At 33.1% G+C, this 13,635-nt stretch overlaps 4 protein-coding genes across 4 annotated transcripts; 3 read left to right on the top strand and 1 right to left on the bottom strand.

The window, feature by feature from the left end:
• Positions 1-308: 308 nt before the first annotated feature.
• PHYBLDRAFT_151518 (hypothetical protein) lies at positions 309-770 on the bottom strand (the record flags this gene model as incomplete). Its single annotated transcript, XM_018432696.1, has 2 exons — positions 309-468; positions 613-770. The coding sequence occupies 2 exons, from the start codon at positions 768-770 to the stop codon at positions 309-311; spliced, it is 318 nt and encodes a 105-aa protein (XP_018285306.1).
• Positions 771-6,372: 5,602 nt separating this feature from the next.
• Positions 6,373-6,993, top strand: PHYBLDRAFT_174303 (hypothetical protein; the record flags this gene model as incomplete). Its single annotated transcript, XM_018437224.1, has 2 exons — positions 6,373-6,576; positions 6,628-6,993. 2 exons carry the CDS (start codon positions 6,373-6,375, stop codon positions 6,991-6,993), a joined length of 570 nt encoding a protein of 189 aa, XP_018285305.1.
• A 3,606-nt stretch (positions 6,994-10,599) lies between these two features.
• PHYBLDRAFT_118494 (hypothetical protein) lies at positions 10,600-10,833 on the top strand (the record flags this gene model as incomplete). The annotated part of the gene is made up of 1 exon (XM_018428638.1): positions 10,600-10,833. A coding segment is annotated over one exon (234 nt), but the record flags the coding sequence as incomplete, so codon positions are not given.
• Positions 10,834-11,106: 273 nt separating this feature from the next.
• Positions 11,107-12,551, top strand: PHYBLDRAFT_63741 (hypothetical protein; the record flags this gene model as incomplete). Its single annotated transcript, XM_018441166.1, has 3 exons — positions 11,107-11,267; positions 11,925-12,013; positions 12,097-12,551. 3 exons carry the CDS (start codon positions 11,107-11,109, stop codon positions 12,549-12,551), a joined length of 705 nt encoding a protein of 234 aa, XP_018285303.1.
• Positions 12,552-13,635: the final 1,084 nt, after the last annotated feature.

The following is a 13,635-nucleotide window of genomic DNA, read 5'->3' as shown; positions in this document are numbered from 1 at the left end:
GACTTTGTTTTATTAGAAGAAGTGAAAGGATCAGAAAAGAGATGCTGTTCTATTGCTATTAGTATTGTGCGTTTATATAGACATTGTATTTAGCTTGGTGATGATATGATGATATCATGTAATGTCTGTTTCTCTACCATTATCTTCTATGATATAGTTCTTATGTTTTTAGTGTTATTGACTAGAGTCTTAGTATTTGTCTTAGTATGTTCTTTACGTAATTTCCTTGTATAAGGGAAGGTATATCTTTTAGTATCGTTACTAGTTGTTGGTAACTCAATGTACGTATTTATTGAGTGTCTGTACTTTTAATTTAAATCTACGATTATGTTGGATACAACAATTGCATCTTCCGAAGTAAGGAGAGACATTCTTCCCTGGTGAGAAGACGCCAAGTTGTTTGGGGTGATGGGGTGGTTATGACAATGTTCATTGTCACCGCGGGCAGGCAAGGAAAGATATCTCTGACTCTTATTTTTAAAAGAAAATCTCAATAGGAAGGGGCACCCAGTGAGGGAAGAGTTAGGGGCCTTCTTTCTTTTATTCTCGCTGATGTTATGCTTATCACGTTAGGCACCAGCCTTTGAACAAGCAAGGTGAAGTGTTGGAAACTTTCCATCCTTAATTTTGACAGTAAAGTTGTTAGAAAGAGCGTACTCATTTATGGCCTCCAAAACGCTTTGTTTTTCGGGATAACCATTCTCTGGGAATGAGAGGGTTGTTTTAACAGAATACATCTTGTCAATGGGGGTAGCAAAGTTGGTGTTCATATTTAATAAAAGAGTACTATAGTTATATAAGTATTTTTGTTGTGGTGGTTGAAGTTGAAGAAGTTTTTAAGAGGAAGAATTGAAGATTTGAGATTAGGAACGAAGATTCGTGAGAACTTGTGTAGGTTTTGTTTATTGAGAAAGGATTTTGTATCAAAGTTTGACCAGGTTCCTACACTGAACTACTACTGCTATTTATATTATTTTGGATCGGGAAAATTATATAACTGGGGTCAGGTAATCGATTCTATCTGAGCCATAATCAGAGCAACGTGATCTTGGGATAATTAATGTATGATTAATTATATAAATGTGTGTAGTCCCAATGAAGTATTAACATCGAAAGTAAATGTGTTTATGAGTTATAATTATGCTTATAATAATCCACTGATATATCCCATATTATGATGATATCATCATATGAAATATAATCACTATCATGCATGCTAAACCTGTGTGTTAAATAATAAAGTAATTGGTAGACACCTTTGACTGGAATAGCTGAGGCCTTATATTATTTCCTTCAGACTTATTCTCAATTACAGCAGTAGTCAATACTCATTTACAACAATTTTTATTCATTCATGTATGCAATTTATGCAATATATGCAATGTACACAATGTAAAAAAGACATTATATCTCGTTATTTGGAATTATTACTTTTTATTCTTACAACTAAATGTTAATGACTTTAAAAAAGGGAGTGTTTTTATTTTTCCCGGGAAATTGGAATGATCTAAAGATGGGGACAGGGGTGTGCTTATAATGATGGAGCAAGGTGTGCTTATAAATGGTGGGGACAAGGATGTGCTTATAAAGGATGGGGACAGGGGGTTCTTCAAGTCAGGTTATAGCCAGGCCTCGGACCAGCAGTCACCTTAAATTGTGCGGTGCAGTTACCCCCCATCCCCTAAGATTGCTGTTTATAGAATACAAATTTAGGTTCTCCAATTTTGCCTATGAATATTTCATAAGAAAATAAAATTAAGAGCAAAAATGAAATACGAAAGCTTTCTACAGTTTTATTTTCATATCAAGCATTATTGGCTCACGTATTGAGTTATCACAAAAGTAAAATCTAAACATCTAAAACTGCTGAAACATCCTATTATCACTTTAAATATTATCACATCTCTTCATAGTCACATTTATGTTGTTGTGAGCCCTGAGTCAGCAACTGTGAGAAGTGTATTGGAATTAGCACTCAGTTCCAATCCTCTCCAATCAGAAGCAACTACTTCTACCGCAGGCATTGAGTGAGCAAAAGCAAGCAAAGGAGGAGCACTGCTCAGCAAGATACCGCAGTAAAAGAAACTTTACATAGAAACTAGGATACTGCGGTATCTCATAAAATAGTATAAATATCACCAACATTATCATTAATAAACATTATCTTTCATTTCCTTCAAAAGTTCTATATTTCTTTTTTACTCTTTCAGCCAATCACCGGCTTCCTCTTACTGAGTTAATTCTAATTTATTTTAATATATATCACTATGGGAAAAAATGGCGGTTTTTTGCATTTGTGACTTTGTTTCTGGCCTATAATAATTAAAAAAATTACAAAAAACCCTAAATGAAACAAGAAAATCTCTGTCTTTTGAAAAGATTAACAAAAAGCAAATTTAGCACCGAAAATTAAATCTCCTGATAGACAAGTGTTCATTTTAACTACAGACTTTACATTTTTAGTGAGTATAGATTGTAATTGATGATTATTAAAAGTCAGAGGTGAAAGAGAAGAAAATATCTAAACTTTTTGCTGGTAGGATAAAATATGTTAAGACAATTTGAAAAAAAAAATGTATTACAGAAAAAAAAATTAAATATCAGCAAAAGAACCAAGTTACAACTTAGGGCCACGGTTGAGTTCTGGCCACACTATGTATGCTGTTGTCGTTGCTGTTATTGTATTTACTGTCGCGTCCAATACCACCAGCCCAACCAATTCCTTGACATCCGCCAGGTGGACTACCTTTGGCTTCATTTGTCCATTTCGCACCGCCGGTACACCATTGTACAGCATCGTGCTATATACCAACACCAAAGCAAGTGGCCATCTTTTCCCCTCATTGACATGCTCAAAGAAAAGAACAACTTTGCCAAAGAAGTCTTTTCAAGCAGGAGACGATCCTGGTCTTGCGTTTGTTGCCTTGTTTATCTGCAACTGAAGGCAAACGTGGTGGGCCTCTCTTTGTACTTTGTGGGCAAACGCAGAGTATATCACACAGCCATTGACAACAAGCCTTGTGGCTTGTTGTCAAGGCTGGATCAATTGTGCTGCATTCCACTCCCTTTGATTCATAGAACTTCGCAAGAAGAACTGGGAGACAAGAAATTTCTTCAATGCTGTCATGAATTGTTCTACATTCCAAAGGCCCCCAGAACTCAGTGTCTGAGTCAATGCCAACACACTCACCTTCCTCAGTGTTGTGGTGGTTGAAGTTGAAGAAGTTTTTAAGAGGAAGAATAGAAGATTTGAAATTAGGAACGAAGATTCGTGAGAACTTGTGTAGGTTTTGTTTATTGAGAAAGATTTTGTATCAAAGTTTGACCAGGTTCCTACACTGAACTACTACTGCTATTTATATTATTTTGGATCGGGAAAATTATATGACTGGGATCAGGTAATCGATCCTATCTGAGCCTTAATCAGAGCAACGTGATCTTGGGATAATTAATGTATGATTAATTATATAAATGTGTGTAGTCCCAATGAAGTATTAACATCGAAAGTAAATGTGTTTATGAGTTATAATTATGCTTATAATAATCCACTGATGTATCCCATATTATGGTGATATCATCATATGAAATATAATCACTATCATGCATGCTAAACCTGTGTGTTAAATAATAAAGTAATCGGTAGACACCTTTGACTGGAATAGCTGAGGCCTTATATTATTTCCTTCAGACTTATTCTCAATTACAGCAGTAGTCAATACTCATTTACAACACTCAGTCATTGGCTAACCAACAGACTCGTCATTGTATTGCAATATTCTTGCTGTTGTCCTCGCCTTAACTACTGAGGCTCCATTTACATCCACACGTCTTGTACAGGCAAGTCTCAATATAATGTTTCTGGCGTTTGCACCAATAGCAGAATTGCTCTTTATTGACCAAGAATATTCTCCAATGGCCCTCTCTAGTGACCTAGTGCTGTACGCTCTGGGAGGGTCAAATGCATCCATCATCACCAGATAATGCTGCAATAGGTGTTGGTTGATAGTGAATATCTCTATTCCAACTTTACCATTTTGGAAATGGTCTTCCAGGTATAAATTCCACTTAATAAGGCTTCTAAGAGAAAGATCAGAATAAATTCCAATAACAAAACTCTGAATAATACTAAACATATCTTTTTATAGAGATTTGTTCCTCTGCTGATAACTCCCAGCTCATGAGTAGAGTGCATGCTTGCAAAAGACCAAGCAATGCCTTCCATGCATCTTGATCATAGACACGCTCCGCCACCAGAGTGGGAACCACAAGCAGAAGGAAATTGGCCCAGTCCACAGATCAGAAATATTCTTCATGTCTTGTCACGTCCCTCCAAGAACCATGGAAAGATGTTGGGATCGATCCTCTTGTTCCTTCCATTGTTGTGCCTATCTCCTTCTGTGCTCCAGCAGAGAGGAAAAGGGGGTGATTAGATCCATACTTCCCACAAACAAGCCCCCAGACCTGCTTGCCGATTCCGTGACAAAGACCATGCATCTCATCGAGGGCAAAGAAAAATGGGTCTGTGAATGATGTCAATGAAGCAAATAGAGATTGTCCTTTGAGGCCCTTGCACAACACACTATCAGGGTTGAAGCTTCTGAAGCTCTCTACGGTGCAGATGGTGGTGCCTGGCAAGGTTCTGAAATATTGGCCATGACCTGGAATTTGTGCAACAACATTGCAGATATGACAGCCATTTTTGCTTGTATGGCCAACATGGCATGCCAGCTTTGCCAATGCTGGAATGTCACCAGTTGCCATGAGAACATGGACTTTTGCTCTCATTGTTTTTGTTGGTGTTTTTATCACCATTCCGTCTGCTTGCAGTATCTCAAGCAATTTGATGGTCAGCTCAAGAAATGACCAGAAGTTGGCAGGTACAGTTGCAGCAGAAATCATTGCAATCTGGATTATTTGCCTGCACTTGTAACAGACCCTTGGAGGAAGATTGAGCACAGTGGCATGTAAAATGGTCACCGAACCAGGAACCTTATGTGGAGAAAAGCCATCAACTGACAACGAAATGGCGATATCATTCTCATCAGAAAAAAAGTGCTTGATCGATTCATAAGCTTGGCCATCAAAGACATCAGATATGCTTCTATTTTGACTGGACTGATAGTTATAATTATACATCATCTCATTTCTTGTAGTGTCATCGGCCAAACAGAGAGCAAGCTGTCTAACCAAAGGGATCTGAATCATTGTTTTGACAGGAATTGCCAATCTGTCTTTGTCTTTGGCATCGTTTTTATAATGTGCCTCACCACAATTAGGACACACTGTCTCATGATTGTCATTGTAAAGTTTACAATTATTATGGCAGATGTTATACTTCTCTCTTTTTACAGAAGAAAATCTCTCAAGAAGCTTATCTCCAAGGTATAAAGAGCATGCTCTGTATGTTATGTCATTAGATGTCTCTAGAATCTTGTTGAAATGACAAGCAATCATTTCATGTGCTTCACGCAAAATTCCAAAATCCTTGATTATCTTAATGAACTCAAGATTTTTGCGTCGTCATTGTTAGGAATGGGAGTGAGTTGACTGAAATCAAATATCAGAGGAGAGGTTTTGACGTGGATGTCATCCATGGCATGATCAAGATCAGCATCATACTTTATTAAGATAAATAGTAATTAGTATTATAGACATAAATACATAGATGTATATATATATCTTACTATAGGCTGATCATTATCATTGTCACCATTATTGAAGGCATTCACAGTTTGGTTATCACTTGTGACCGTGTTTTCTCTGCTTGTTCATGAAGGTAATAATATAATTAATTACTTGTTCTAACAGTGCGTATGTCTTTCATAGACTTACTCAGAGGTGTATCCAGATACAATGCTTGATACAACGTTGGTTTGCTCAGGGACAGAAATAGGTTGGGAAATCTCAAAATTAACCATGTTTGAAGAACGGTTTTTCATACACTGAATTCTGTATAAATTGACTTTTCTTGTGCTATTGTAAAATGTAGTACAGAATCTGCACTTGTAACTACTACGCTTTGTAATTGAGGACATTTTTAAAGGTTGAAAATAACACTTTGAAATAAAGGTATGAGTATCAGTAATTGCTTTTAAATGATATGTCTTTATACTTAATAACTTTGAGTTTTGTATAGACATAATAGCTTCAAGATAATGATGACATAGATAATATGAGTATAAACTCAGAAACAAAATCTGAAACATTGTGTATTAGCTGTCAATATAACTATGTTAAGTCAAAATTAATATTGACTGAGATGAATAAGTTAAACTAATTAATATGAAACTAATAATAGATGATAGAAAGTTTTTTCACTCTTTATTCTCCTTTCACAACAATCTTTTTGCTCACACAAACTAAACTCTTAACATGAATAACACAGAAAGCCAAGTCATATCTTTACTACAAGCTATGCACAGTGAGATAATCTCTTTGAAGGCAGAACAGGACACTATCAAACTGGAAGTGAATTCTACCAGAGAAGAATTGAATTTGAATATTGACTATCTCCAGAATCAACTGGACAACAAAGGATTTTCTGAGCAAGAGACAGTACCTTCTGCCACTGACATTGTAAGTCAAAAATAAAATAAAATGAATATGTATTAACATGTAATCCAATAGCCTTGCAACAGTCTTATCTGTGTACCTATTCTGAATACCCGGGATATAACTTTGAAGCACGTCTTCAAAATGATGAGTGAAGATCTTGGTATTGAGGTAAACAATGAAGAGAAGGCCACTCTCCAAGTATTTACAAAGATCAATTGTGATGAGCTGGCTGTCTATTCTTTGGTGAAGGATCTTGATTCTTGTCCTAGCTGGGGGCCTATACCAGTAATGATTAGAAAACAAATGTGTGCTAAATATGCAACATTGATGAAAGATGCTGGTATCGACCTTATCAGATGCCATAAAAACTGGGCGTCTGCCTCAAGAATCTCTCATCTCTGGAGAGACCATTATAGAAGATTGCAGTCTTGTAAGTAATCGAATGTAATAAAATCGAATGAGATACTCTGCTGTAATAACTTAGAATATAGTGCAGTTTATAGCCAATAAAATTCAAATGTTGATTTTCTATTATTAAATAATAACCAATAAAATGAATATTAAAATTTTTTTGTATAATAACACCTAATAAAATGAACAATAAAAACTTTTTCCTATAATAATACCCAATAAAATAAATAATAAAAACTTTTTCTTATATTACACTGTAAGAAAAAATTTGCAAGTTTTTTAAAAAAACTTACAACTCGTGGTAAAATCCTTACAACTTCTTTAATCTCCTACAAGCTTTACCATGTTTAGGATGCTTTAAGTCTAATTAAGCATATTGATTCTAATGTTTAAATAAGAGTTTGGTCACAGAAGACTCTCGAGGTTATATTAGGAAATCAAAAGCTCACAAGATATATAATTGGTCCGGTAAAACTATTTGTGCTGAATATCACTCTACTATTTTTTTGAAGAAAATAAAACACCTTAATAAGACTTGCCGTGATGTACAAACACTCGTAAATGAAATCACAATAGAATTCTAGTAGTAAAAAATGACTTAGCAGAATTTATGCTAGCTTTACACTCATACTCAGTTATTGTACTGCGGCTTAGACTTCTTTTCTCAAAAGTAAACACTAAGTGCTTTTTAATTACACTAATATTTTTTTATGTTCCATAATTAAGATCATAAAAACAATGATACTTTTAACCATGCTGCATACTAAGTAACATTGCTATAGAAAAATACTGCTATGTAGATGTGAAGATCAGTGAAAAGATATTATCAATGTTAATAGCTTTTATGGTCCATTACTAATCAAACATATTTCGATCATAATTAGGCTTGCATCATTCAGACCATTAAACGTATGAATACTCAAAATAAAAATATTGGTAAAGTGTAAAAAGAATCAAATACAAAGCTTTGTATTATTTGATGTTCATTCAATATCAAAAGTATGTTTTTTAAAGTAAATTCATTCAGATCACAAATACTAAAGTTCTTTTTTCCTTTTTTTCTTTCTTTATGTATAGGTGTAAATTGTTTCAGTTATTGCTATTGTTTTTTTACTTCTTTCATGCCATATTTCTCAAGTAGTTAGCAAAATTCCTAAAAGACATTTAAGTACTTAGACGCATACTAGGGCATTTTTTACCCCAAAATTTTCAACTTGAGAAAATAAAATAAAAAGTTTCGACTATAATTTCAGCAGTGTTGTAAATGAGTATTGACTACTGCTGTAATTGAGAATAAGTCTGAAGGAAATAATATAAGGCCTCAGCTATTCCAGTCAAAGGTGTCTACCGATTACTTTATTATTTAACACACAGGTTTAGCATGCATGATAGTGATTATATTTATGATGATATCATCATAATATGGGATACATCAGTGGATTATTATAAGCATAATTATAACTCATAAACACATTTACTTTCGATGTTAATACTTCATTGGGACTACACACATTTATATAATTAATCATACATTAATTATCCCAAGATCACGTTGCTCTGATTATGGCTCAGATAGAATCGATTACCTGACCCCAGTCATATAATTTTCCCAATCCAAAATAATATAAATAGCAGTAGTAGTTCAGTGTAGGAACCTGGTCAAACTTTGATACAAAATCTTTCTCAATAAACAAAACCTACACAAGTTCTCACGAATCTTTGTTCCTAATCTCAAATCTTCAATTCTTCTTCTTAAAAACTTCTTCAACTTCAACCACCACAACAAGCAGAATTCTATTTTTCAATAAAGTTTTTTTTAATAAACTTGAGTATATGTAACTTTCTAATAAGAATATAATCCTCCGATGTACAGGAAAAGCATTGTAACACTAATGGTTAAATACTGGTTTTCTATTGGCCAAAAGAAAGTTGTAAGGGCTGTGTTTCAAATTCTGTCATTTCTTACAGTGTTAACATCCAATAAAATGAACAATAAAAGCTTTTTTCTTTAATAATACCCAATAAAAGTATAATTATTAAATCAAACAATAATTCTTATAAATATAATCCAATAGACAGCTATTTTCTTTAGAGCAATAATAACAAAAATAAATTGTGTCCAATAAAATGTCTATTTAATCTACATTTTAAAACAAAAATTGTCATATAAGAGGGTACCAAATAAAAGTATCCAATGACGTGTAAGCTTTATATAATAAATAAAAGAAACCACGTCTAATAGAAAAGCCAATACTAAGAAAGAAATATTGCTATGTTATACAAACAACATATTAAAGAACAGAGTGTGGAAAGTCATTTATTTTTATTCCAACTCAATGGTGGTTTGAATGGAGAACTTGCAAAAAACCACTGGTCAAACCATCAGTCAAACCACCAGTCAAACCACTAGTCTAACTACCTTTTTTTTCCTGTAGTGTATATATATATTTACTTTTATTATCACTCCTACTTTCCTGCATACACTGTAGAAAATGGCAGGATTTATACCTCTGACCTCATACCGAGTTATGTACTTGTAACTTTTGCTATTTAAAAGTCAGTCTTTAAAATACCAACCTTGTAATGAGTTACAAACTCATAACTTTTATAGTCAATAGCATGCCTGTTTTAGCCTATTAGTTTACTTTTTTGTCAGATACGATTTATGGGATTTACGATTAAGTCAAATATGATTTACAGGATTTTAGATTATGTCAAATATGATTTATGGGGTTTTACAGTGGTCCCTCAATAATTTCAAGGCCTAGAGAAGGCCAGGTGCCTTGAAATTATCAAAGAGTAGAATTAATGAGTTCGGAGTATATATTTTCCGCCAACTATGGGCGGAGTTTACATTATTCTTTAATAGAAAAAATATATTAAGTAATGATTCGATATGCTTCAATCCTCTGTTTAAATTCATTCTAGTTAAATATAACCTCTGGCTGCATTACTGTTTTCCACTCCCCCTGTCTTGTAACCAATTATTGTTTCAAATTCTTATTCAATCAAATAATAACAGCTTCTTGGTATGCTTTTAACTTATTATATAATGCTTATCAAATATCATTTTCAATTTTTTTGATACTTTAATGAAATCTATCAAATCCAGAACTAAACAATAAATATAAGCAAAAAAAACGTTTTGCTTAATATTGCAAATCATTTTGAGATTTGCGATATGAAAAAGAAAAAGCTGTCTATGAGTAACCCTCAATTGGCTGAGTGGGCAAAGGAAATCTTTGGCCTTCAGAAAGCTCCTGATGCTTCTGCAATCTCAAAGATTTTGAAGAGAGAAGACCAGGGCTTGATAATGCAAGCCGACATAAAGAACAGAAAGTGTGTTAGAAAGGAAAAATGGCTTGTATGTAATATATCTCAACATTATGCATTTTTGCTCTATATAAAAAATAAAATTAACCTTATTATATTGTCACATAACTATAGCAAATCAAAGAAGCAGTGATCCTTTGGATCAACATTGCTGAAAATAATCAGATTCTCATCACTTGGGAATTGATTAAGACTAAAGCTACTATTTTTGCTGAAAGAATAGATGTTAAAGATTTTAATACTTCTCAAGGCTGGATGGAGAAGTTTGGAAAGCGTCATTGTATCAAGATGAATTGAATTCATGGTGAGGCTGGTTCAACAGACATAGAGTCACTTCAGATTGACAAGGCTTCTATCAAAGAGAAGATAGAGGCTTATAGCGCTTGTGACATCTATAACTTTGATGAAACAGCACTTTTCTATACCACCCTACCAAGAACAACGATTTCCCGCCAGAAATTTTCTGGTTGGAAGGAAAATAAAAAGCAGCTTACAGTAGACCCTTTGTGCAATGCCAATGGAACAGACAAGTAGTCTGATATATTTATGATTGGTCATACAACAAGACCAAGCTGTTTTAACAAAAACAACAAAACACAAAAGGTAGTAGATCATGAATTTTCTATATATCATTACAACAGTAATGTCTGGATGACACGATAAATCTTCCATGTTTTCTTTTATCACTTTGATCATTCAATAAAAGCGCAAAACTGCAAAGTGTTTTTGATCCTCAATACTTTCTCTGGCCATATAGTAGATTATGTGTCTACAAATGTTGAGCTTCTTTTTCTGTCTCCAAACACCATGTCCTACCTTCAGCCATTGGATGGTAGTATCATTCGGGCTTTTAAGACTTATTTCAAGCATAAACAGTATGCAAGGACATATCCGTATATTGGCATGATTCAAAATGCCCAACAAGATAAGATTGGGGCCATTGATAAAATCTTTGAAATTGATCAATTGTGGGTGTTGTGAATGAGTATTGATTACTGCTGAATCTGAGAGTAAGACTGAAGGATAAAATAATATCCTCAGCTATTCCAGTCAAACGGATCTCCCTTTATGATATTATCTAATACACAGATCATCATACACATAATTGATTATTTATTATTATCACCATGACATGGGATATACAAATACATATACATTATATATATGGCATCATTATATTTCATCTACATATTTCTTTTATTATACAAATACTTAATTGAGAGACTACAACTACAACTATCTAATATTATGAAACATTATCCGAGTATCTGGGTCGGAATACTAAAATATTACCAATAGCATAAATGCTCTTCTTTACCAAAACTCTTGGACTGATCTGACTGGAGAAGTATCATATCAATTGGTCTTTCCGGATCTTTCCAGAAGAACAATACTCCTGGAAGATGACTCATCGTGATAAAGATTACTTAAGCACACACTGAATTACAAATTAGAAAAACATATAAATATCAGTAGATAGTTCCGTGTAGAAAGACAATTGAATTTTATCATTCTTTACTTTTCTTTTGAAATAAACAACCTACACAAGTTCTCACGAATTCTTTCGTCTATATTATATTTTGCTTTATTTTCTCCCCACAACAGTGGGCAATGATATGAATAAGAGAGACTTGGGAATCTGTCTCAGCAAAGACTATTGAGAACTGCTGGATTGCAATAATCTTTTGCTTCATTGAAGACAAAGATAGTGAAGGTATTAGTAAAACAATTTATTGGTTATAATAGTACTATAATCTTTCAATTCCACTTTCTTAATATTCTAAATATAATTTATAGATGTAAACCAGGCTATGATTCAGCAAAGTCTGACTGAAAAGGTTCTGGTTAAGGGTTTGAAAGAAACCCTAGACAAGATTGCCGGATCAGGTCTTCTGTCTCTTGAAGATTGTCCGACCAGCAAATCAGATCCACTCTATGAGAGACAATGCACTCATAGAGTGATCAATGAGAATGAGATCGCTGACATTGTCATGGAAGAGCATGACACAGACAACAACGCAGCCAACAACAACAGCAATAAAGAAATTGCTGAAGTGGAATCAGCAGTTCCTTTCAAGAGAACTTATTCTGCTTTGGAAAAGTTTGAGTGTATTTGCACGCTTTTGGATATCTTGGAAGACGAGAATATTGACAGAGACTTTGTCAGTAAGGTTGAAGGCCTTAGAAACAAGTTCCAGAAAACCGCGAACTCAAAGCAAACCAAAGTAACCAGCTTCTTTAAATCTTTTTAAAATTTATTCTTTTTCAAATAAAATAAAAACAATTTTCTATAAGAAATATATTTTTCTTCATTTAAAAATAGAAAAAAATAGTTAGCAGCCAAGTACAGTCAAAGCTTGATTTTGTAATATGTTTGTAAATAGTAACAATTGCAAATAACAATAAATAGTAATGACAGATAGAAATAATAAAATCTATAATAAAAACTTTTATAACAAACAAATTAGAATTATATTTATATTTTTCAAGTGAATAATCTTTACTAAACAATTAATAAATGAAACTTAATCAAAATATAGCACATATAGTTTTATTTTATTTATGAAAAAAAATGAAAAAAAAATTTAAAAAAAGTAAGCTAGATGACAACTTGATAACCCAGTGTTTGGCATGAAAACTTAATGCACTTGACATTGATGTCAATTACAAAATCGTGAAAAGCTAGAATTAAAAAAATTTAAAGCAAGCTGTAACTATATTGCTCTCGTCTGATTGGCTAATTTTTTTCTTTAAGGATTCAAGGCCAAAAAATTTTGTGAAAGTGAAATTAACAAGAATCATGAAAGTTAAGCCCTATTTTTTGAGCTGTGTCTTCAGAGCCTTGAAATTATTGAAGCATGAAATTAAAGGGGCGTGAAATTATTGAGGAACTACTGTAGAGCATAGTCAAATATGATTTATAGGATTTCAGATTATTTTTGCATTTAATCCAATCAAAAGTGCCAAATATAGCAGATATATATCATTTTTAGTGCCTCTGCTTTTTCTTATAATTGGTCCAGCAAATGCATGATGTTTTATATCGGAATTTTATAGTTTTTATTTTTATTGTTTTTATGAATCAAAATAATCAAAAGTAAATGTAAAAAGAAGAAGTATGTAAAGAAAGCACTCATTCATATGTTATTAAGTAACAGTTTAAGCTACAGAATTTCCGTAGTATACATTTATGTATATCTTTGTGTATACATTTTTATCTTTTGTACTTAAGAATAACCAGTTATTTTCAAAGAATTACACTACTTGAGAGTTAGAATAAAATAATTAAATAATACATGTTTTCTTCAAAGAATATATGTTTTAGTTTCTTGGTAA

The sequence above is a fragment of the Phycomyces blakesleeanus genome, assembly GCF_001638985.1.
Source record: "Phycomyces blakesleeanus NRRL 1555(-) unplaced genomic scaffold PHYBLscaffold_30, whole genome shotgun sequence".
Classification (NCBI taxonomy): Eukaryota; Fungi; Mucoromycota; class Mucoromycetes; order Mucorales; family Phycomycetaceae; genus Phycomyces; species Phycomyces blakesleeanus.
The sequence above is the reverse complement of the archived record's forward strand: the minus strand, read 5'-3'. Positions and strand labels throughout refer to the sequence as shown.